Raw genomic sequence first — 26,758 nt, forward strand, 5'->3', positions numbered from 1 at the left:
ACGCATGCAGAGGGAGTATTCCTACTGTCTATTTTAGGATATTTTAATCATCTAACATATATAATTCAGAGGACTAAAATTAGGAGATGTATTTTGGATTACAGTAACTGGATAGTGTTAGAAATTCTATAGAATAGTTCAGGATAAACTATGGAAAACATATTAAAATACCCCAAGGTATTGTATACTTTTTGAATACCATTTGCATAGCAGTTATGGTAATGTGGCATAAAGTGATAAAAACTAATTTTTAAGTGGATACACTACTCATGAAGGCAAAGCTAATAAACTCTGCAGATTATTCAGAACAAGTGCCCTTAAAAGAATGTATATCAAGAAAAGCAATTTCATCTTGTGCCTATACATCATTTATTAAGGAAATGTTATTTTACAAGTGTTGCAAAAATTTAAACATCTGTGCTGATAGTATTTTACCCGTAAAAACATCTGTCTGATTCAAAGTCATATTCAAATAATTGGAATACTTAAAGACATAGCCTCAGAAAATTCACTTGTGAAATCATGCATCTCGAGCAATTTAGATATAGTATAAATAAAGGCAGATATCAACTATTGATGTTGTTATTAGTTAGAAGATGACTATGAAAAGAAATCATGTTTTTATGCTAATCAAAAATATTTAACTTGTTGAAAAAGAAATTTACTTTTCAGAAATATATTGATCTTGGCTGCGTTTCTATAGGGAACATTCTGTAATTCAGCATTAGAGAATGGCTGGAGCATTTACACCATGAAATTCTTCTGCTGATTCAGGCTATATTTTTGCATCAAAGAAGTAGTTCAAACACTGTAAGACTTTGTACCCTAAACACTGAGCTGAGAAAAGGTTTGTTTTTCAACTCTTGCTTTGAATGTTTTTACTTGGAATCAGCTTTTCAATGAAACAGATTTATGGACTACAGGCTTGGAAAAATGTCATTGAGACCATCACCTTAATTGATTTAGAGAAATTCAAGGAGAAAAATAAAATTTTCTGCTATTTCTGCTAAAATTTTCTGTATTACTTCTTAGTTTCATTTACATTTATGTTCTTTTACAGTGACACCTCAAAGTATGGTATATTCTCTTTATTTACTGATTAATACTCCCCTAAATGGGAGTAATGATACAATGCTTTCCAAAACTAGTTATGCCTTGGCTCCATTGAGCAATTGTTAGAAATAGCTAGCCTGGGAGTTTGAACTGCTGCTTAGTTCGTTATGTTTCAGTAACACTGATTTCATTAATAACTTTTCCCTGTCCTTGAAATGACCGGCAGAGTTAAACCTCTCAAATTGCTGGCGATAACTATCATAAATTTTTCTCCAGTTTTACTAATAATCTAACAAATTTTCCTTGAACTCAGTAAGCGGCAGTTTGTTTTCTTTAATTTGCTACAAAAGCATCTAAGTCTATTGAGAAATTTTACATAATTATATGGTTTTTATGGAGAAATATTTTATACTCATATAATTGTGTTAAATTTTCAATAAAATTCACATAAAAATACACAAGATTGAAAATCTTGTGATTGAATCTATAAACAGTTTTAAGCTTAAATTCTAACATACCCAGTTCTGAAGCTAGCAAATGAGAAGTAGGATTGTCTTTATTTTATTGCTGTTGTAGTGAAAGACCTTCATGTAATTACTTGTTTATTTTTATTATATTTATTGGACAAACAACATTTCATGTTTATTCTGTTGAGTAAGTATTAAATATTTCATATTTTGAACTACAGAATTTAATAGTTTATTCAGTTTCACATCTAAGTTGGTGTTCTGTAGAGCATACCTTGGACACAGCTTGTAAACCTATTGACTAATCGGTAATTTAACTAATATATCATTCGTAGAGTAAAAAGTCATTTGTCTGCATATGTATAACCACTCTTTTAGTTACCAAAACAACTTTATTTATCTTGCTGTCCTCCTCCACAGGAGTCCGTTGAATTGATGTTAAAGACAGTCCTTTCTAACAATATGTAATGCACTAGGGAGAATCTCTGTTCTGAAGTTCTATTTTTGGAAATCATCTTTCGTTTTTAATGTTCAACTAAATAGACATGAAACAAAAACAGCATAACATCTAATAGGGCAGGACCTAAAATAGAAAAAAAGCAATGTGTGTGTATGTATATATGGAGAACAATTCATAGAAATTATGTGAGAAGTTAGATATTCTTAAGTTGGCAGTTACTAACTTGTTATTGGGTTCTTGACTTTAGACTCTTTCGGTATCACTCAGGAGCAAGCAACTGCAAATTTTATAATCTGGACTGAGAGAGAGAATGAAGTATAATGTTACCAAGCATAGTAGTATTAGCTTAATTGTGATATACTTATTTCTGCAAAACGTGGGCATTACTTTCCTAGAAAAGCTTGCTGCATGCAGTCTGAGATCCAAAGTCTGAAAAAAGAAAAATCCTAGTTTCAGTGGAAAACATTACAGTAAAGAAATAATTTATTGGTCATATTCTTACTTAAATTTGAATTATTATTTATCAGTAACAAGCAAGCAAGACGGCAGATGCAGAAAGAGGTCAAGAGGTAGATTTGAAAACCATATAAAGCTTGTTGTCTGTTGTACCATAGATAACTTTCTATTAAGATACTTCCCTTGAAATTTATTTTCTTCCAGTCACCAAGAAAGGCTCACAAGGTATTTGTTAAATTCTCTGATTGAAGGAATCACCTGGAAAATCCAACTTCACCTCTGCCTTGTCATAAGTTTCCATATTTGAGGTTCATAATTGCACTTGGTTGAAATTATGTATGCAATTGCTTTACTGAATCTGATAAATGTTTAAGTTAACATTAATCTGAACAAGCAGACATCCTTAAACTGTTTTGCACAATTGATGCATTTTTCCTCTTCTGGATTTCAGTGTGTGTGTGTGTGTGTATATATATGTATATATATGTATGTATGTATATACATATTTTGTTGTTATTTTTTAATGCTTCTGAAGTTTATAAGAAAGGTAAGTAGAACCTTATTTAAAACATTTTTGAAAACTCTATTTTTACTTAACTGTGATAAAAATTAGGTCGCAAAAACACTCTGTGACCAGACGTAATATTTTTTCACTTCAAAGATACGTGGCTATTCATGTATCTACTTCATTATTATGAATAGCCGTGATGTTTGCCCAGCATATACACTTCACTTTGCTTGAATATCTACACTTGCTACTTAAACTGTAATAGCTCTCTTCACGTTGTTACATAATTCTGCTCATAGACCACACAGTGCAGTGGAGTTTTAACCTTCTCTACCATTTTCTATAGGCAGCTCAAGGTGGCGGTCACCGAACTCTACTGTACGGCCATGCTATACTACTTCGACATTCGTTTAGTGAAATGGTAGGTAAAAGTGCACTTGTACATAATTGAATAACATTGAACTCAAGTCTTAATAAACATTTGAAATAAAAAATGTATGCGTTCAGAAGTATAGTCTTCATAAGTTCTCTTCTGAACTGGATGATTCAGGGCAATGTTCTAAAAAAATATCTTGCAGCTTAAGGAATCTCAGCAAAATGTATGCGGCCCTTACATTGTAAATACAGGTTTTTCAGGCCATTTCCCTCCACTGTAGCTGAAAAACTCCTTTAATGATGGATTATTTCTATATCCTTAGGAATCCAATTTAATGTTTCATTCCATTATCAAGTGGCTGATGTCCAAGAAGAATTTGCTATAAAGTTTTTTCCAGATTTTTTTTAATTATTGTTTTTTACAGAATATTTTATAATATAAGGGTTTCCTTTTAACATTGTTTCCAGAGACTATGCTCACAAATGTGCTCTCTTAAGGCCACTTTGTATGGGTTTTTTTTCATCACATAGAACTGACAGATTTTACCTTTTATTTTCTAGGGATCTTTGACATAGTAGGGGGGAAAAGTAGCCATGCAAGCATAATTAATAAGAGGTTGAAGCAAGGAGAGGTGAAGAAAACATATTTTCTCATTTTTCCTGTACTAGAAGACTCTATGTTAGTCTTTAATCTCTGTTGCTTATATTTGTGAACCGTATAGATCATAGTTGCTGTAATATACCGGTGTTGCAAAGTATGGAGATTATTGCTTTTTGACATTTTTGATACATTTTCATAAAGCAAGCATATTACAGCAAGACTATAGTAAGATGTTTACTTGTTCCTATATCATAAACTTTATATGTGAAACTTTGCAGTTCAGAAGGTGGCAGTTATCTTACACAGAGAAATACGTGCTGAATTGGAAAATAATTTTAATGGTTTTAAAGAAGTCAGGAAAAGCATGTATAGAAATGGCAACATGCTTAACTTGTTTAACTGGTTTAAGCACGATATGAAAGCAGGATAGAGTAATGTGAACATAGCATCGATTTGGGATGTGTGTCAACAGATACTGTTTTTTGTTTTCAACAACTTCACTGTGTTTTGCAGTATTTGACATGTTTAACAACATCAAGATCTCAGACAGATAAACTTGCATTTGATGTGGGGCTACGAGAAAACGCCGCAGGTACCGCAAGTTATATTCCAGAAAAAACCATGTCACACATCTCTGCTTTGCAAAGAGGCATTGTGAATAGTAGTATTGTAAGCTTGTGAATGTCACATTTATTTGTTAATTGGAAATAAGATGACTGTTTTTCAGGAAAAAGACCCACAGTAAATTAACTGACTTCATATAAGAATCTGTGAGTGTCTCTGCAATTAAAATAAGTTATTTACAGCTGCTGAGCTGCTGCTATTAACACTGGTGATAATAGTTGAAGTAAAAATTTCTGCCCAATAAAATTAAAACAAATTTGATGCATTTATTTTCTAATTGTGTATTTTGGAACTTGCAGTAGAGTTAATAAATGGCAAAATATTTTTTTAATTATCAGTGCATTTATAATATACATTGTAACTATGCAAATAAACGAAGTATGCAATGCACAAGAAAACAGAAAAAAAATAATGAGCTAAAAGAATGGAAGGAAAACAGAAATATAAAGTGATGAAAATAATAATGGGACAGAATGGGAGAGAAACAACAGAAACTAGAAATGATGAGAAAGCTTTAAAATCTAATTAATAGATTTCCGGGAGTACTGCCAGAACAAGTGTTTGTCATAGAAATATATATATTTTTTTTTTTGGTACTTCCATGAAATCACATATAAATTCTCAAATGCCAGTGGGAGCTATGCTATGTTAAATAAATTTAAAAGCAGTCCAGCACCCAGAGCTGCAAATAACTGTATATGCAGTATTAGCTGTTGCTGGAATTAGAGCACTGCATCAGAGAGTAACAAGTGACCCTGTTGGGCCCATTCAGAAATGTACACCTTGAAAGGAGAAATCTAAGTATCTATGCTTATATCTCAGTAATGTGAAGCTTCAAATAGAAAAATGTCAATTCCATTAATACCCAAGTGTTTTTTAATAGTTTTTTCAATTATTTTGCAAATAAATTAAAAATTAAGTAGATTAATTGGTGATGGAGAGACACTGCCATGTAGATATTACAGTATCTGTGGGCCATGATCTTTGAAACTTCCTTTTCAGTGGCTCTCTCAGTCTAGATATTTTGATTATCTTTTATTTCTTTTGATATCTATTTATTTTTAAATCTTTTGTTTCAGTCTCTTGTAGCCATACAGAAAAGGATCTCAGGCAGATGTTAGTAGCCTGTTACTTGATTTTATCTTTAGATGCTGCCTTAGTAGATTGAGACCATTTTCTTTAGTCCTGTAGACACTGGGGATGCATGCATTCTGTTTCTCTGAAAATAGCTTTGGTGAAATCAGTCTTCATAATTCTACTATTTCAGAGTTGTTGTGCATGTATCTACTTTGCCCATGAGACTTTGTAATGAACGTCCGTAGTTGTCAGGTATCTCATGTTTGCTTTACTGTACATGTACAAGGAGACTTGTACATGCAGGTAAGATATAAAAAGCAACACATAAAAGGAGTGCTTATTTGTGTTTCTATGCTGAGCATTTTTAGAGATGCAGCTTTTATTTATTTTAATCTTCATAATTAGTTTTAAAACCTTCAAATTTTATCTTACAATTTTACATGATTTTGTTTTTGGACTTTGTCTTATGATATCCTTATTGTCTTTGTTTAATTCTCTCTCGCTTTGTATTGCCCATTGAGAAGACTGTCTTCAATTTTTTGTCATCTTCAGAGTCTTAAATAGATCCTGAAGAGTGTGAAAATCTGGAACTAATTAGACGATCTCCGTAGAATTGTTGTTCATGTACAAAATAATATGAATCTTATTAGTAATGTACAGGAAAAGTTCTGCGGTTGTCACCTTCAGACTTGGCTTTCAGTAATCACATGTTCTGTAGTGCCCATGGAATTGAGGGCAGAATTGATGTTTATAGTTTAGAAATATTGTAGATCTATGAAGCATTTGTTTCCAAATTCTGCACTCTATAACATACTTGTGGCTTAGAGTGGAAATGGTACAAAAGATAGTGAATGTAAATATGAACATTAAGCAGAATACGCACAAGATGATAATTAAGATAGATGTATCTGTCAGCAATTTATTGGCTATGGGAACCTTGAAGGGAAGGAAGTTCTGGGCAGTGTTTTGTAAGTTTAGTTTCACAAAAGAAAATTTGAATGGAATGAGAAATAAAGTGGCAAATGTCTTATAGAACAAATTCTTTATTATGCTTTTTCAATATTGTATAAAAATACCCTTAAGTTTCGTGGGAGTTGTCTGTTTGGAATACCTTTGATAAGTATCTCTGCTCTTTAGGTGAGGCATGCTGGTGGACAATACATCCTGCTTCTAAACAGAGGTCAGAAGGAGAAAAAGTTCGAATTGGTGATGATCTTATCCTAGTCAGTGTGTCCTCTGAAAGATACCTGGTAAGTTTCTTTATTTAGGAAATAGACACACAGAGGGAATATCCTGGGAAAACACAAATTGCCATAAGGGGAGAGAAAAAGGTTGAAGTTCTATTACACAAGCTCTTAAAAACAAATCTTTTCAAAACTGGGAAATGAGGCCTGATTCTAATGCACTTTTTTCTCAGTGAAATGTTTCTTCCTCCTAAGAAAACTGATTGTTTGCATACATTTACCCTAAGGTACACTTCAGCATTCTCCATTTTTGGGAGATGTTATTTTTATAACTGGAAGATTTCTGAGCTGAAACTGTAGTCATCTGGTTAGATTTAGAAAAGAGTGTGAGTCAGTAACAATTTTATAAAGAATGTTTTTATTTCTGCTTTATTATGCGTTGTTGCTCTGTTGAGAATGGAATATCTTTTAAATATTTCTACGCATTTGTCTTTGATTCTTTTTCTGTTTCTGTCTTCTTGTTTCAGCATCTCTCTATGTCCAATGGAAGTATTCAAGTTGATGCCTCCTTTATGCAGACGCTATGGAATGTACATCCTACGTGCTCAGGAAGTAACATTACGGAAGGTTTGTGTGTTATTTTCTTTATTTAGAAATCGATAAATTTGACATGACTTTATATAACTTTTCATAAAAATTGAAAATGAAAAAAACACTGAACATCAAACCAAAGAGCTTAATAAAAATACAGAAAATGAGCATAGGAGAGGAGGGTAATAGAAGGGAAAAGGGAAATAAGATACTTCAGCTGAGTTAACTGAAGAAAAGCTAAATGAGTGAAGTGATTCTAGATCAACAAAGCATAAAAAGCTGAGTGAGAAATGAAGACCAAGAGAACAACAGATGAGTTTATAGTATTCAGTTAAATTCTGGGGAGAAGGGACTGCTAGTAAACTTAAAATTCACAAAGGACTTTAAATCACCTTTTAACAGCAATAGCAGAACAGAGCTACAGGTACATGCAAAATGGAAATCAGGTTTCTGGCAGTATCTATTTCATTTTTCTCATTATGTATTTTCTAAGGATGTTTGCTCAGTATCTTCTCTGGATTTCAGAGCGATGCTTCCTTACAATTGTCTGTATCTCTGTAACAGTCTCTGAAAATGAGCTGTCTAAACGGATCCTCTTAGTCAGTCTTAAATCCCACATAGCATGTTTAGGGCTCCTTTGTATATTCTTGGCTTCACTTGTCAACCAAACCTGATTCTGCAACGAAAGGCGCATTCAATTATTATTACTCCTGATTTCCATGCCATACTCTACACAGACTGGTGTGAGATTACAGAAAAAATCAGTGAAGTCTGAATATGAACTCAGGGAGTTTATTTGAACTGAAATGTAATTGAAAAAATCATATATGACAAGTCCTGCAGACCTTGTCAAAGGAGTATTTTATAGAAAAAAGAACTAAAAGCTTTGGTGAGATTAGAATAGTACTAGAAAAGAAATGAAGGAATAAAAAGCTATGATTGATGTTCATGTTACTCAAGTGTGACTATCACAAAGAATAGCAGATTATCAGCAAAACTGTAGCAAAATAGCATGTGCAGCAGAAGGTAGAGGAAAATTAGTGACTTTTTTTGCCAGGTTTTATGCATGATAAAATGTATAAAGCGTTGGAAATACAAGAGATATTCCTGATGTAACATGACAAAGCAAAGAGGCAGTTTGGAAAGTCATCGAAGTAGTGTTTCTGAAAGAAACCAATACATAAATTAATCTAAGGACATCTTGAAAGGAATAAAAATAAACATTGAAAAGGAACAGAAGAGTAATCAGTGCTTCAGAAATCAAAATATTATTTTAGGAGGGATACAAAAGACCAAGTGTACATCAATATTACCAAACAGAATTTAAAGTAAAAAATATTCTCTACTATCCTCTTACTTTGTGCATGCACACTGTAAGTTCAGAATATTGCCATTTTTTCATGCAGAGAGCCTCAATATTGGAGCAACAAAGATCCTTGAGGTTGTGATATATCTTATACACTAAGGACAAGATAATATGTAGTTTTAAATTACAAAACTCACGTTAGCAACATAATGGCAAACACTATATCTTACCTCTGCTGTTCTTTTTTCAAAGTAGCAGCCCACCATGTTCATGAATGATAGCAGTCCTCAAGCCAGGAGTGGATCATTTTATATCACTTAGCTAAATCCCTCAGACTCATCACTTTTTGGCAGATCTGATCTTAACCTCAAAAATACTGCCATCATATTGTTGTTTTAAGAAAAACTGTTGCCAAATTCATTGATAATATTTATTGAATGCAGACCACTTTTAAAAGATAACTGATTACTATACTTATGATTTCCAGGGATGCACAGCTCTCATGTAAATTTATAATTTTAATTGCTACACATTAAATTTGGATATTAATTTTCCTATGGGGTAAGCCATGATTTGCATTAAAAGACAGAAAATAAAACCCAAGTCTATGTGGATTAGTTAAAGGGATCTTTGTGCCTTACTTGTCAGTATTGATTTCATTCTCTTTTTCCATTAACAGTAGGTATTGGGAAATAAAACATTAATGGAAAGAGTTCATTTACTTATTCTTTCCTTTGTTTAGGTTTGTTAAGACTATTCTCTTAATTTTCAAGTATTTCATTGGTGATACTATGCATGTGTGTATGGATATATATAATTACATTGGTAAATGTGCATATGATAGCATTAAATAAGTGAATTTGTTTACAGGTCCACATTTTGAAAATAATTATGCAAAGGATTTATATATGATTTCATATAATATATTTTAACTGTGCAAGGTATTCAGGTTTTTCTTTCTGTCTTAGAATTTATTAATTCTTCTTATGCAAATACTGTAGTTCAATCTTTCATTGCTTACTGCAGCAGAGATCTGCATACTCATTCTGATTCATAGTCAGAAACCGAAAATAATTCTGGTTCTCTTGTTTAGTCCTTGCATTATGTATGTGTTTTATTAATTGTCACCTGGATAATTACCAGTTACTGTTTTCCCAATTTACAAACTAATATTGTCAGTATACTGTGTAGGATGCCTTCCTACCCCTCCTCTTTTATACGTATTTGTCTTTGTTCTTTGCCTTTGTAAAAGCATTAATTTAACTTTCAGGGTCAGAACGGTTTGGACTGAGGGTCTGATGAATCATTCCCCTCCTACACCTCTTTTTTTTTTTTCTTCTTCTTCTTTTCTTCTGTGAGGTGAAGTGCCTACATTTTGCATGTAGTCTTTGTTTAAAAGGGTTATAAAGTTAGCCTCCATTAAGCTTAATCTTCAGAACAGGTGTTTTTCTGTTCTCTGTCATCTGCTACTGCTGTGCAGTTTTGCTTTTGACACAAATATTAAATGTCAGAACAAGCTGATAAACTCACCAAATCATTCGGTATTGTGAACATGTAGATTTTACAAATGGGGGGAAAATTCTCTATAATGTCCAAGATTACAGAGTTATATATTCAATTTGGCCTTTACTTAAAGCATTAAATTTTCAAAAGAGTACTTATTGCAGAAATTTGCATTTTCCTTTTCTGTCTCAGAATCCGGTCTTGATTTTTTTTAAAAAAAATATTTAGAATATTGCTTTCTTTTTACCTTCATTTTCTCCAGAGATATTTTTACTTGAAAATGATATAATTAAACAATACATTTTTTCAAAGCAACTTTGTTCTACTTGTTTAACTTAAATGACGAATGAATAATGAATAAATATTTTGAAGATAAATTTCAGCCAGAGATTTAGATATTTTTTTTTTTTAAGGAGGAGATTATTTTCATGTTGTCAGTGTTTAAACAAACGAGTGCATTGTATTCTTTTACAGGATATCTTCTTGGTGGGCATGTAGTACGTTTTTTCCATGGCCATGATGAGTGTTTGACCATTCCCTCTACAGATCAGAATGATTCACAGCAAAAGTGAGTGGTGGTGAATTTTTATGTTTTTTTCTCTCTTCTCAAACAGAATTGCAGATTGTCAGTTGAATTTGAGATTAGATAGAGCCTAATTAAACTCTCTTGAGATTAACTTTAATTAGGCATTGAAACTGTGAGAAGAAGTTAAGAGACCTACTGAAGCAGAAAATCATTCTTAAGTTCTTTTATTGCTGAAATTGAAGTAGCTGTTTTCCACCAACATTTCAGCCTACTATGTTGTTTATCTTTAATGTGGACTAATATTAACAGAAGATAAGCAGATATTAGCAGGGGAATATGGTAATTAAAAAAACTGTTTTAGAAAAGTCTCTAAAGGCTCACCCTCTAAAATGTCTTTTGTATTTTGTTTTATATATTTTGCAGCTTTTTGCATGTTCTTGCTCTCTCAAATTTGATTACTATATTAAGATAATTAAATTGTATTTAGGTAGACTAAATCATATTTGTATCACACTTATTATATACAATGATTGATTAGAATTTAACATTTAATATTTTGATAATACTTAAAAACATGGAAAACTAAAAAAAAAGCAGCATTAAAAAATTCTAGTCAACAAATAAAATTATCAGCATAGAAACAGGTCACTACGGATAGTACAATGCTACATTTAGAAAAAGCTGAAAAAGAGGTGGAGAATTTAAGTAGTACAGGAATTTAAGAAGTATAATAGGTGAACAGAGAGGTAATAGGTTATGGTGGCCAAATTCAGGCTTCCATGAAGGCATGACTGAATTCATCAAGAAGAAATGAAGGAGGTCAAGGAGAATGGAAATGGATTATTAGTTCTGAGCTTGACTAGGAAGAGGTCATTAGAGTCTGCCAAAAATAATATCAATAAAGTGGATGGGACCAAAGAGGATCTAGCTGAAAATGAAGAAGAGAAAAGAATTACTGCAGACAGTTACTGTGTATTCACTGAGTTTGGAGATGAGAAATGATTGCTAGTTTTTCTGTTGTCTTGTATTTTGATTCTAGAGTGTCAGAAACAATATTATGGAAGGCAAGTGTAGGAACTGCTACTGTCTTTTCTATGAGGAATATCTGTTCCTACCCTTGTGGTGCACTGTAATTTTGAAATTTTTGAAATTTCCTATGCACTTTTAAACACGACTTCTGAATAATGTATGAATGTTGATCTACAAATCCATCTTCGTACAAAGATACTGAATACGTATACTTCACCATGCTCCTGTTTCCTTCATGTTAATATTTAGCTTATTTCCCTATCAATTGGTGTTGCTCAAGAAGCCAAATACCAGACCAATTACCACCCTAACTGTTCTCGTCTGAAGTTACTGTGTGGATCTTTCTAGCCTCTGTGCGGTAATTAATGATTGAAGACATATGCCGGTTCTGATTTTGCCATAAATTTACCAAGAGAAAGTGAAATAGATTCTCTCTTTAATTCAGACTTGATCAGTGTTAATGTTCAGTGAGCGCCAGATTCAGGGTTATCTTAGGTAATCCGGTGTACCTGAAGGATTCAGTGAAAGGTATGGTATTTTAATGGGATAAAAGTGAACGCACTGAGTAGTTGACTTCATTTCAAGTGAGGAAGTACATGCTCAGACAAGAAATGTGAATCAGATTTGTTTTGCATCTAGAATGATTTTGCTTATACGTATGAACCTTTCTCTCTTGCTTAAAGTATGTAGGAATGTACTGCAATGTATAATTATGAAGAATATGAATTAGTTATACGTGTCTCCTTAGAAGAACTCAGTTTTAAACAACACTCACCATACACAAATATATCACCATGTACATTTTCAAATGAAGAAATAGACGTAACACAAAAATAATTTCTTTAATCCAGGAAGTGAGGATTGATCAAATATAGATCCAAGATCTCCTAATACTAGTTTGCTGTAGTTGAGCAGGACACCATAATTTCTATTCAGCTAGAGCTTCCACTGAGCATTTGCCACCAGTAATAGAACATTTCAATTTATTGTATATTGGTATTAGGATAAGCCATTACATTATACAATATGGAGGACAGCTTGCTAATTGCAATTGTAAAGCAAGGTCTGGTGGAATCCATTTTAAAAAGTTTTCTGAAAACAGTAGTCTTGCAGATAGCTTAAAAAGTACACAATGCTGGCTTTAGATCCTTTCCAGACGTTGTCATGAGTAATTCTTTCAAGACTAGAAATCATATTACTGCGAAATTTCATTGTATTTTGTCAGTTCTTCTGAAAAATGTCAGAAATCATAATTAGGGAAGGCTCAGCAGAAGTCTCTTGTGATGAGACTTCACTCAGAAACATTTTCAAAGACTTTTTGAATTATTTTTTCCTTTTTATTTTCAAAGCAATCAATACTTTATCTGGTGTAAATCTATAAGTCATTTCAGACTGAAGAATTCACTCGTGTGAACCAATAAAAAGAATACTAGAGATGTATGAAGTGTGCTTAAATGTGTTTTGCAACATTAACAGTGAAATTCTCAGGGAAAAAATAATATGAAAACAAATTATTTTCCAAGTTGTTTCCATTCAGTCCCTTTATCATATTGCATAAAATGGGTTCCACCAAATTAAATGTCATTTCTATAGGTAAGGGATTTTTAAAATACATTAGAATAGGTAAGCATATATCAAACTTCCACATCTGTTGTTATAATTAAATAAAGTATTTGACTGAGAGTTTAGTATTTTCTAAAGTTTTTCTGTTACAGAATATAATATTTTTGACAGTCTGCATTTGATTGTTGAGTAGAATAATAGTTTCAGTGTTAAAATGTGTCACTAATGTCCCCCAGAATCATTTAATTAGAATTAGATTACAGTAACAACTGAATCCCTTCACTTCCTGTTTCTGAATTTCCTAAAATTAATGTATATGTTTGTATTTGCTGTATTTATTTGGTAAGGGTTATTATTCAAAATGTTTGTTTTCTTCTAGAATAAAATAATATTGATAATAGATGTTAGAAGTAATTCTAAAACTTAAATCTCTAATAGAGTATTCATACAAATATTAATGCATACAGTCCTGTGTAATTATTTTAATATTGTTTGTAATGTACTTAAAAGCATTAGTATTCATATTAATCAGTGTATGAATTACGTGTTTTACAATTGATTAAGTAACAGCAAAAGTTGCTCAGCCATTTTGGAAGACAAAGTATTTTATCAAGTCCTGAGAGACAGTAGCTTTGTAGGTCATAAAGACCTGCAGTTCCTAACATATCTGGGACATTCAGGTTGTGTAGAGTGCTTTCATTGTTGAGTAGGAATCTTCTTTCCTTTCATCTCCATCTTTTTCACTAAGGAGAAGAATTGAGTCCTAAACGATGTACAGAGAGTTAAGTCAAAAAAACCAGGTAGTATAAATAAACACAAGATGATGATCTTCTGAATTTATCTGTAGGAAAGTACTTTATGAAACAGGAGGAGCTGGTGTTAGAGCAAGATCTTTGTGGAGAGTAGAACCCCTTCGAATAAGGTACTGACATTTTTTGAACTTTGTTGTTAATAGCATTAACAGTAATTGGATTGATACTGACAGAGAACATGATTGAATATTTTTGTACTGCTATATGATATATATGTTAGCCTGTTTGTTATTTGTTATTATGTTGTTATTATTGTTAATAATAAAAAATAATCTACCATTATATATAATGATGTGAGGAGTTCCAATATTTTAAGATACTGTTTTGCCTGTGACATGTCAAAAGCAATGTTGCTTATGAGAAACTTCAGCTTGAGACCTTGCTTCTGGCAAAAAGTAAAACTTTATTGGTTTTCACTTAGAATTTAGGAGGCACAGGTTGGAAAGTGGAACAGTTATATTCCTCATGCACGTCTACCTCTTAGAGCTGATCTCTCTCTGAGGTAACTAGTTAGCTGTTACTTGTTGCAAATGCAGCTTCAGTGTACACGGTATGAGCACCTAATTTGTCTTTTAACTTTGGGAGCCTTCTGAACTGTGTCTTTGTTAAACTCCTGGTATATTTATGATTGTAAATGAAATATCCTCATAACTTAAGCAGATTTAATCCCCTTTAAAATTAAGATATTCTCTGGAATATCAAGTCATCACTTTATGTTTGATTTGTTTGTTTAGGCAGTCAACTGAATTACAGTAGTTAATTTACACTGTAGTGTTTTTCAGAACACATTTAAAGTTGGGGTTTTTTCTATAGCCATCATTTTTAACATCCCAATAAAACAGGGAAAGATTATAGAAACAAGAAACTTAAACATATTACTCCTTCCTAAGATTTCCTCCCAGTCATTACTGTCAGTTTTGGAATTGTGCTGATGCAAATATTGAAATCAAAAACATGTAGAGTGTTCTTTTAAATTTTCTGAACATACTGTAAAGTGTAGAGTAGAAATACTAGTTTTGTATTCATAAATTTTTGTTGTCAAATATGTTTAGTTGGAGTGGAAGTAACATCAGATGGGGACAGCCTTTTCGTCTTCGACACATTACAACAGGAGAATATTTGGCTCTAAATGAAGATGAAGGACTTGTAATGTTAGAAAGACAAAAGTCGGACACAACCTCTACTGCCTTTTGTTTCAGAGCATCAAAGGTAAATGACATTAATGCAAATTTGTCTTAACTATGGAACACTCGAGTGCTAGACCTGAGTTGTTCAACTACTCTATAAATTATTTAAAGTTTACTCTATAAACTATAGAAAGTGATTGACAGGGATAGTATATTTAAATGCAAGGATAAATAGCTTGAATCGAGAGTAATGAAGATTTTATTGAAGAGATGGGAAAAAGATGAGTTCTACAGCAACCTATTAACACATTAAAAAACAAGATTGAAAACTAATACAAGAGTAATATTGTTGTAGAATCATTTTAATTGGACAAAATGTCATTAGAAAGTCATTCACTACAGTTCCATCATTGAATTCAATTAATTGGGCAAAATTCTGCCCTTATTCTTTATGCAGTGTGCTGATAGAGGAATTATAAGCAAAATATTTCAATGCAGTTGTGTAGTCAGTGATTTCTAAAGCATGTTGTCAAACTTGGTGCTTTAATGAGCTGCTAATTGCATGATACTTCATCATTTCTAACTGAAAAAAACAGTACAGATGAGAGGGGATGAAGAATGCATGTGTAGGTAGGCGGAAGGAATAACTTTTGGCACCAAAGGCAATGAAAAATTTGTGCATGGTTTCATGATGTTACTTCTAGTAGGTATAGCTGCCACAAGAGAGTTCTTGATTAGATATGAGATATTAAATGCTGCATGTAATTTTGAATGCTGTATGGTCACGAAGGGTGATGAAAGAGAATTTCGAAGGTTTGATATATACTGGATAAAATCTAGCATCTAGAGTCTTGACAGAGGCTAGACTTTTGTTACCATAATAAATACTCCTTTTTATCAGGGTAAAATAACTATGTTTATTTTATTAGTATGATTTGTAAGATTTGTACTCTGCTGTATGGTAAAGAGTATTTTATCTCACAATAGGTAATAAATTTGCTTTTAGTTAAGCCAAGAATAAGAATAATAGTTTACTCTCTGGGTGGGTAAGAGCTGCACTGGGCCATAGCTAGAGCATAATTGTTTCCAAAGCTGAAGGGAATAAGCAGTGATAACCTCCTGAATATCTGGGTTAAATCTCTTCCTGAAAAGAGAAGGATGAGGCTTTGAAGGTGAAAAATAAACCCAGCAGTTGATCTGGGTGTAAGAAGGTATGAATTCTTAAGGCCAACCTGAAAAAATATCACTGATTATATAGAGCTTGAGGGGGGGGGAGAAAGTAGACGTAATAGTTAAGCTACATATATGTAAGTAGGATTAGCTTGTAATTTCTGTAGGTATGTCTTTGTAACTGTGTGTCTTGTACCTTTTCCTCAATCAAGAAATATTTTGCTTACTTTTAACTTAATCTGGCAAGAATTAAGGGAAATTTCAAGATAACTGTCTAATACCAATGTGCTTCATCTCCAGTTGTGTGCTGATCGTTAAACATGGGATTCTGCGGTACCTGAACTGTTTACAGCAATCCTCCAATTCAGAATTACAGAATAATTCAAGTTGGAACGGACCTGGGTGGTCATCTAGTCAAAAATTCTGCTCAAAGCAGGGTCAACACTGAATGTAGACCAACTTGCTCAGAATATATATTGCTGCGGAGTACCCAAAAGGAAATAAAACATGTTTTCATTGAGCTAGTCTTCCCAGTTTGGAAGCTAGCAAAGCAGGGTTTTGTGAGAAAATAGATACTTTTTGTCAGTAGGCAGAGCTGTGTGGAGGACACCAAATTCCCCAGGCTTGCCAAGGAGCTTGTAACATATGGCTTAAAGTCTTATTTTTCCAGCAGTTGTTATAGAGACCCTCTTACTGGAACCCATACCTTCATCTTCAGTATTTTTACATACCACTTCAGCATTCTTCTCTGTTCCTTGTTTTTCAGAACCTGCAGTCACATTTGTAATGTATTTTATCCTCACTTTTTTGTTTGCTTTTATACAATAATACTAGAATTTGGATTATATTATATTTTAAAGTATAAATTCAAATTATGATTCTTCTTAATATGTCCTTATCAGAACAGAATAGGAGCTTTTTAAAAAGTGAGTGAATATGTGTAAGGTACATTGAGAAAACACTGTATTTTATGGTGTTGCTTTGAATAAAAACAGCAATATTTCTTTGTCTGCTGCAGACTACTGAAAACTAATATTTCATGCACCAGAATTCTTTGGAAAACCCTCAAATGTCTAGGTTTAATATGGTGCCCACTTTTGACAAGTTTTAAAATGTCAACCTTTATATTTTAAGGCAACAGTTCTGTAATGTCTTGTGACCAGAGACAGCAGTTTCCCTACAGCAGATGGAATCCTGTTTTGAAATGGGCTGTTCTCATTCCAGCACAGTACTTGGCTCAGTATACTTCACTGAGCAGAACCCTGAGGCTACTTAAAAATTTTTGGAGAATAAATTAAGTGAAGAACAAAAGCATAGTAAAAAAATTTATTTCTTTAAAAATTGTTGTAGTCAAGAGTTAGTATTTGAGATTTCGTATTTTATTTCCTTGATGGTATATACAGCTGACAATGAAGAAATTATTAGTGTAGTCTGAGTAAATAACATTCTAACACATTCAAAAGTCACAGATGACTCATGCAGTAGGATTTGATATCATTTTAATATTACTGCCAGCATGTAGCTATCTTAGGGACTCAAGATGGCATTAGGATGCTGTAATAGTTTAGTAGTAATCATAAAGTTTAATAATTATTTTTGGCTATGATATTTTAATAATATTTTTGGAATAAGATGATTGGTGTTATAGAGTCCTTTACATACAATAGTTGACACATGTTCAAGTACTTATTCATAAGTTCATATTTAACAATTGTCATTGCCAAGTAAGCGCTGCATTTCAGATGCAGTATCAAAATATCCTTTCTGTTTATTTTATATGAGAAGAGAAAGCAGAAGGTAAATTTAAGGGATTTTTTTTCTTGCACACTGATACGTAGGAATGAAAGTGTACAAAAGAGTAAATACTAACATTCTAACCTGAATGTATCAATCCTCTGTACTTATATTTGCAGACTTTTTATGGTGTGTTACATTCATGTAGCCTATGGTATTATTTTTAATATAACAGTATGCAACACCAGAAAGCATAATTTAGATAGCCCCGCATCAATCAGCCTTAGAAAGGGTTCATTAGGCCGTCGGATTGCCTAACTATTTTTAGGGATAGATAAACAAACGATTAAAGTATTAGGAACTTTTTCCCTACTATGTTTTACAGGAAGACTGTTAAAAAATCGTTGTAAGACAATTGCTTTTATTTCTTTGTCCAGTTCACACTGCCATTCTTTATCCTTCTACTGTCATGTAGGAATTCTTTCAGTTTTGTAAATCCTACCATTCTTCTAGTATATTTAATATCTTGTAAAAGTTACATATCTCTTCTGTTAGCCTTGCTGGTTCTTTCAGTCTTCTTCCCTCCTGCTTCCCCTCATTCACTTCTTTTCTTTTCTGTCTCGATACATTTCTTATTTTTTTCCCTCGCCCTCTTCCAGAAACCTGATGTCATCAATTTTCTTCAGCTTGATTCATTCCTGACCAGAGAGAGTTAAACTGAGCATAGGCTGTGAAGAGGGAGTTTTGAAGGAGAAAATCCTTGGATTTTTTCCCACTAAGATATGTACAAATATTTTGGTAAAAGTTTTTTTTTTCTTTTTCTTTTTTACACCCCCCCCCCAAATAGTCTTTATGTGACTACACTTTTCAGCTATTAGAAAATACTCCCTCTCTTACACTGCTATCAAATGACTTGGCTGAAATCCTAGAGAAACTGGACAGAGCACAAAGAGCAAAACATCACGGAGAGCAATTTATGCTGTATTGCTTAAAGTGAGAACAGCCTTTCAACTCACGAAATTAATTCTGTAGCTTCATTTCTGAAATTTTGAATATCTTTTTGCATGTTTAATATTGTCGAATAGGACCGGTATAACTTTATTTTATTCAAACAGTAGCTTAATTAGTGTAGCTTGTTACCACATTATAACTTCTTTCATTGACATTTTCATTAATGCTTGCTTCATGATACAGATACAATAATTAAGAAAAATGCTTTACATCTTCAATGTGCTACGTAAAAGCCAAATGATTAATTATTAAGAGTTAGTGAATTTATGCTGTTTACTGTGTTCTTCATTTCTTAATGGACTCACCATAAATGTGTTGAAAGAGTTCATCTTTACCTATACATGATCTATTTAAATAAGATGTGGCATGATTTCCCGAGAGCCTTGGTACTGTAATGGTATCCCCAAGGAAAGTATTGCAATTTCATTACACTTTGTCTCGGTCTTACTGTGCTATCTTTTTAGACTAAAATTCTTACTGAAATGTGGCAGCTAAGTTCCCTTTAAATGAAAGTGCATAAAAGAGTTAGGATAAAACTTACTACACAGATAATATTGAGTATTCACTAAACAATAATAAAATAAGAAGCCTGTTACGAGTACGATAACTTGAACTGTGTCTCAGGGTTTGACAGATTTTGTTTACTTAGTCACATATTATCACTTACAGTTAAGTACATCAGGGCGTTTCGAATCAGAGAAAAATGATATCTTCCAATTATTTTATTTCCTTAGCTTTTTTTGTTTGATTGTACACACATAAACACATGCATGCACACATGGTTCTTGCTTCTGTGCTGGAGTTGTAAAATCATCTGATTGTGAATGGAGAATAATGGGATTCAGTAATGGACTTGGGCTTACAAAATTTTACTGTGTTTGCTGTGAAAATTAATATTTTCTTACTTGCTAGTTTTTGAAATGCAGATGCACTTTTATCTGAATATGCAAGTTACAGGTATAAAATTCTCTAGCATAAAAATATTTTAACTGAACTTAAACATGTGTTTCTGTTCGTGTTTTTGTTTTTAAACTAAAAGTTTGAAAATTGTAGTAGACTCTACTAAATTGGGACCTTGATTAAATCAGTAATTTTATGTTAGTTTAAATGTTACTGTTCTTTTTTTTTTACATCTTCATGGGCTAATAATTTTAAATTGTTTTTTCTTGTTTCTTGCAGTGAAAATGCTGTTACTTCCAATGTGAAATGATTTTTTATTCGGTTACAATCAATTATCAATTTGATAAGAGAAAATGAGGATTTATGTGAAATGAACTTTTAGCTGTATCTTAACAACATTGATAATATAAATGTTACTGTTCAGTAGAATTCAGTTGTTTATGCTTTTTCAGTACAGAGATTAAATCCAAACTTTTATTTTATGTTCCTAGGAGTTAAAAGAAAAGCAGGATTCTGCTCTTAAACGTGACATTGATGGAATGGGAGTCCCAGAAATAAAGTACGGTGATTCAGTTTGCTTTGTTCAACATGTGGCCAGTGCCTTGTGGTTGACTTACAAAGCACAAGATGCTAAATCAGCACGTTTAGGTCTCTTGAAAAGAAAGGTACGTTTTTATATTTTTTAAAATTACTTGCTGAATAAGCATTAGTTGCAGAACAATTTTAGTCTGTCCTGATTTCTGCCATCTTGCTAATGTAGCAGTTGTTTATTTAATTGATTCATGCTGTTTTATTGAAAATGGTGTGATTCTTTGACTTTTTAAAAGTGTTCCTAATTACATAACCGAAGAAAAACCTGCCAGTAAGAAATGTACTTAACTATTTTTCTTGCTAAAAGAAATGTTTACTTCAGACTCATTTTTATTTCGTGCACTTCAGTAAAAAACTGAAATTCATCATTTAGATGATCAGATTCCTTTTTCTGAAATCTACTTTATCTGCTTAAGGACTTAAGCTTGTAAATCATTGTACGTTCACTGGAGATTTAGAAATTTTTATTGAATATATTGAACAAATTTAATTTCCATTTCCTGCATTAATATCCCTCGAGAGACTTGAGCTCTTTCTAGGGCTATTTCTTAAGTAACAACTTCCTGCCTTCAGTGCAACTGTGCGGTGGTATCAGGGCCCTGTAGTTTAAAATTAGCCTCAGTTAGGAAAAGTACTGGAAAAATACATTGTAGTACAAAGTGAAGTCAGTCTGAAAAAAATTAAACATCTTGCAATTTTCATGGAAAATTCATTTTCCTAGTGTAACTTACCACAATCAAAAGTACTTTAAATCTTACCTAAATGAAACATAGGCACACAAAAATTCTATTTTTTATAACTTAAGTCTCTATTTACAGCCATTGGAAAAAACATTTTAGGCAATTGTATTTCCTGGTTAAGATTTTTCAGAAAGAACTAAGTGAAGATTTTTTACTTTTATTTTGTTCCTTTTCTGCGCTAGAGAATTGCCTTCTGTTACATCTAGAGCTGAAAATCGAATAAATGTCTATAAATGTCTAATGTTTCTCATCCTTGGCAACATGCTATTTGTGTTGATAAGAATGGATTGTCTCTGGTCCAGGAGAGAAGAGGTTAATGAAGCTTGTATTTACTGATGAAACATTAATCAGTTAAATACTTAAAAAGGAAAGGATAGAAAAAAGCTTCAATTTTAACAATCTTTAGTTTTGCTGTTAGGCTTTTTTGTTGTTGTTGAGCAGTTTGTTCTTTTTAATAACTGTAAAGGTGGTAGTGTTAGGAGAGAGGAGAAAGAATCAGTTGATAAACGTATATTGTTAGGGGTGTTTGGGAAGCCTTCTCCTATTTCTACTAATACAAAATTAGCGAAACACATGGTTCATCCCAGCTGACTAGGAAATCAAAGGCAGCAAAAGGCCTGTGTGGATGAAGGAGGAGTTCCTGACACAACTCCGTTATAAAAAGGCATACAAGAGGTGGAAGGAAGGACAGGTGACCCAGGAGAAATACAGGGACGCTTGTCCCAGGGTGCAGGAATGGGATTAGGAAAGTCAAAGCCTATCTGGAGCTGGTGCAAAAGACAGCACAAAAGGCTCTTTCTGATAAAGCAGGAGCAAAAGACTAGGGTTAATGTGGGTCTGCTGCTGAATGGGGCAGGGAGCGTGGTGACAAAGGACCCAGAAAAGGCCAGGCTACTTAGTGCCACCTTTGTCTTAGTCTTTGCTAATTAGACCTGCTTTCAGCAGTTCCAGGTCCCTGAGACCAGGGAGAAAATTTGGAAAAAGGAAGTGTTGCCTTTCAGTATTTTAGAGCCGAAGTATAGTAGGAAATACAGAAAAACAAAATTTTCAGTGGAAAATTCAATAGTTATATTTTAGAAAAAAGAGCATTATGAATCACTTTATTCTTGTAAGAGTGCTGTTGAATTTTAATGACTCAAAGTAATCTAAACTTATTTTTATGGCATATTGAAAAATTATACTGAAGCTGAGTATTTACTTCAAGAAAAACATTAAAAACCACTGATGGAATTCTGTTACTTCTTGAAGTTCCTACAGTGTTTCAGAGATCTTATCTGATTCTCGTAAAAATATAAATAATGTGGAGAGAATAGGTATGTAAATCAGAAGTTAGTAGCAATTATTGTTGCTTCTATAGTTGTGTAATTTTTATGAAGATTTTTGTCAATCCAGCTTGATTTTTCTGTAAGTCGCCTTCTTGTGGATGAATCTTTTAGTAAGTGAGGCATACGTGGTGAAGACCTTTCCCTTACAGACAGAATTTAAGAAAATTATATTTTTAGTTTCAAATGGAAAATGTTTGATAAGCACATACATTTAACAAGTTACTGGAGAACAAGAGTTACATTAAAGTGTCTTCTCTAAATACCTTTTATGTGAGAATGAGCACTTTGTAATTAATAAAAATGATTAATTAGTAAGTATTTAGATAAAGTGAATATCAGGTAATAGCCTGGTAAATATGTAATTATTAATTGTTTACAGAACAATGTTGAAATAAGAATTACAGAAATTTAAAAGCACAAAGGCTTTTAAATAATACCTATTATTGACTTTCAATAGGTTATACTACACCAAGAAGGCCATATGGATGATGGTCTAACCTTACAAAGATGCCAGCATGAGGAATCCCAGGCTGCTCGAATCATTCGCAATACTACAAGCTTATTCAGCCAATTTATAAGGTAGTTGTTACCAATTTATTTCCAGTCATTTTTACATTTTTTTTCCAAAGTATTCTGAAATGATAGGAATTTCTCTTCTAAAAAAACAAAAACAAAATCAAAAAAGCCTTCCAACTTTGAGATATTTGTAATCAGAAACTATTAGCATTATATTTTAATTGATCTAAATTTGTCATATTGATGTATAGAAAAGAGTAATGCCACTAAATAGGTAGAACTCAGCTTATTTTTGACTCTTTAAATGAAAACCAATACGTGGAAGCCAGAAGCAAACTGAATCCTAATCCAGTTCCTGATTTCTTTGAAGAAGATATGTTAAATGATCCCAGTGTAACTCCATTGGTAAGGAGGTGGTTTCATTCCATAATGGCTAGAGCTTGAGAATATTAAATTTTCCTAATTTTTCTATTTTTATTTAGTAGATCAAAGGTTGTAGCCAACTCTAGTTAGATTTGTCAAACCTGTAACTGAAAGGAAATTAGATTCTTAATATTCAGACCAAAAATAGGGTAGGAATCCATAGCAATACCAAACCCATGCAAATAAAGGACAAAAGAAGGTACAAAATAGATACCTCTTCATGTCTAACAGAACAGTACCAACTTACTGCCTTCAGAATCTTGGCTGCAAAGGTTTACTTGTACCTTTTTAAGCACTCATGCTGTTAAACCTTCTGGTTTCTTGTCTGCCACCCTTCTAATCATTGCTAGAAGATCTAAAGTCCAGAGGAGGGGCAGTTCTTTCTGGTGAACCCTATGCAGTGTGATGGATTATATGAAGTAACAGAAATTCAGGGCAGAAGGCTAACCAGCAGCTAAGAAGGTACAAGGAACAACTTACTTTCTTTAACTCAACTAATTGTGAGCATTCCTAAATCTCATGTTTAAACTAACATGTTTACTGCAGTGAAATGGATTTAAGAATATTTGAAGTCACAGCATCACAGCAGAGAGACAATAGCTATATCTGATTTTAAGGAATAGCTTAGGATGCAATTCTAAAATTTTGGAATAAAATCGATAGAATTACCTTCTGAATTGTGTTTTCCGAAATCTTTGCTGTACTGGAGGGCGATGATGTTAGTAATTTTACCTTAGTAAGAATGATCTGAGGCTGGGCTGTTCCATTAACTGTGTAATAAAATTCCAAAACTAATTTGGAAACAGTCACAACTATTTCTACAGGTCAAAAGACCAAAACCTTTTCACAGCAGGACATTATGAAATATGCAGTATATGAATACCCTAGGCATGGATTCATTACTACAAAGAAAATTAGAAAGTCAGGGAACTTAGTAAGACACCAGACTTACTCTGTCATAGTCTTGATTCATCAAAAAGATCATATACGGAGCTGTAATTAGTAAGTAGTTGCCAAATGACCTTGCCACACATATGAAGTAACATAATACTTTCCTTTACACAGAAAAATTCAATTGTAGCTGATAGCAAAACAAACATGCTGGACATGATATCATTTAAGACAGTCTATCAAAATCTGTATTGCTGATCACAGAGCCGTTATCTGCCTCAGGAGATCTTGAATTTTAATGAACAAATGGCAAATTCAGTAAGAAAACATACCATGTTTATCAAACTTTATCTCCAGTTTTAGGGAGATCTTGGTGTTTTTGGCAGGCTTTTGGGGATTCAAGCCTGTATATAAACAATATTATTTATATATAAAAAAAGATGTTTCTGAACTGAAATTGGCCTTGCTTTCACTTTGTTATCACACTAACTTCAGCTTAAGTTTTTTTCAGTTCCCTTGAAGGTATATATTGGGCTAAAAAAGATTTGTTCAATGGCTGTATATCATCTGACTTGTCAAGTTGTTTGCAGCTTTTCTGTCACTTACCAATTTAGATTAACTTGATCAGACTTTAGTTACCCAATAAATTTGAGACTGTAAATAAAAATATGTCTAAACTGACTATTCTGATAAAGGCATTAGAATTCAGGAAGTGAAGGAAAGTGTCATGAAAATTGTCTTATGTATATAGTTGTATTTTTGTATTTTCCCCCTCTTATTCTTAAATTAGTCATGACATTTGTCTTGCATTACTAAACTTACAAGAAAATATTCTTTAACAGACAGCAAGATGTTTCGTTCATGAGGCCTCTTCTATATCTTATCTTTTTTTTTAAAATCTAAGGATGTTTAGGGTAAAAGACTATATATGTTCATTTATAATTGATGAGATAAATCTGTAAGAATATATAATGAAATCAAGAGTCTGCAATGCAAGTCGCTTCAGTCTAGTGAAAGAGTAGAGGAGCAATGCAAAGAGGCAACTAGACAACACAAGTGTTCTAGAAAGGAGGTGTTCAGATCTTTCATCTCAGTATGAATGTTTCTTCTGAATATTCCTAGATTTTGGTAATGTTCAGGTATTGAGGCTTTTAGTTTAGTTTTTTTGTTGTTTGTTTTTATGTTGTTTGGTTCTATGTTTATTAACAGCCACAAAACATTTCATTGGTTTCTCTGGCTGTATGTTTAATATTACTAGGAGGCTATAGAGGTAATGGAAGGAAAAAAAAATCAGAGCATTTGAGACAAATGCTGTTCCGCATGTTGATCTTCATATATCTTAAATGGAACAGAGCAATGTCAGATTTTACTATCTCGGAGTGACCCAAGTTTCTGAAAGCCTTATACAGAAAGTCAATGAGGACTTTCTGTTTTGGCTTTCTGAAAAGCTGTTTTAATTTCTGCATTTCATTTCACATTTTAAGGCAACATTAATGCAGAATTATTAAACTGTAGAGGTTTATGTGCCTCATTGTTTCATAAATTATCTTCTGCTTGTGTAATCTGACAATGACTAACATTTAAGTGAGGAAAAAATGACAACAGGCGTTGTTTCAGACTAATATTTTCTCTCTTCTTTACCATCTCTTCTAAAAAGACTTTTTATATATTATTTTGCAAAGTTTTAATCATGATAATTGATCAGTCGTCCTTTTATTACTGCCTGCCTATTTCTTTCACTTGAATTACCATTGACTTAGAGAGTTTTCTGTTAGAGAGGTAATAGATTATAGGTTATAAAGAAAAATGAGTTTATATTTAAGAATTTGCTTGCACAGAACCCCCTTAGATGTTTATTTGTTTAAAACATTGTTTATGCAGTATCACAAGAGACCACACCACTCTCTTGTATTTCCTAAAAACAGAGCCACTTCTGTCATAGAATCACAGAATCAGTAAGGTTGGAAGAGACCTCTGGAGATCATCTAGTCCAACCCTTCTGCTCAAACAGGGTCACCTAGAGCATGTTAGACAGAGTTGCATCCAGGCGGGCCTTGAAGATCTCCAGAGAAGGAGATATCAGTCAGGTCCTTCTAGATTATACTCTCTAAATAGTGACTCAGAACCTAAAAAATCACATTGTCACCCAAGATAGTTTGAACAAATGCTTGAACAGGAAAGAAATGTTACTGTTT

General features: G+C 32.8%; 1 protein-coding gene across 1 annotated transcript in view; it reads left to right on the forward strand.

The window, feature by feature from the left end:
• The window catches only part of RYR3 (ryanodine receptor 3), a 231,192-nt gene that overhangs the window by 47,550 nt on the left and 156,884 nt on the right, over positions 1-26,758 (forward strand). Inside the window, exons 4-12 of the mRNA XM_062578097.1 lie at positions 3,291-3,365; positions 4,434-4,512; positions 6,759-6,871; positions 7,333-7,432; positions 10,680-10,773; positions 14,171-14,245; positions 15,188-15,344; positions 20,569-20,742; positions 23,191-23,312. Coding sequence (XP_062434081.1) covers positions 3,291-3,365; positions 4,434-4,512; positions 6,759-6,871; positions 7,333-7,432; positions 10,680-10,773; positions 14,171-14,245; positions 15,188-15,344; positions 20,569-20,742; positions 23,191-23,312 — 989 coding nt within the window. The remainder of the gene's footprint in view (positions 1-3,290; positions 3,366-4,433; positions 4,513-6,758; positions 6,872-7,332; positions 7,433-10,679; positions 10,774-14,170; positions 14,246-15,187; positions 15,345-20,568; positions 20,743-23,190; positions 23,313-26,758) is intronic.

Source organism: Rhea pennata, chromosome 5 (assembly GCF_028389875.1).
Source record: "Rhea pennata isolate bPtePen1 chromosome 5, bPtePen1.pri, whole genome shotgun sequence".
Taxonomy (NCBI): Eukaryota; Metazoa; Chordata; class Aves; order Rheiformes; family Rheidae; genus Rhea; species Rhea pennata.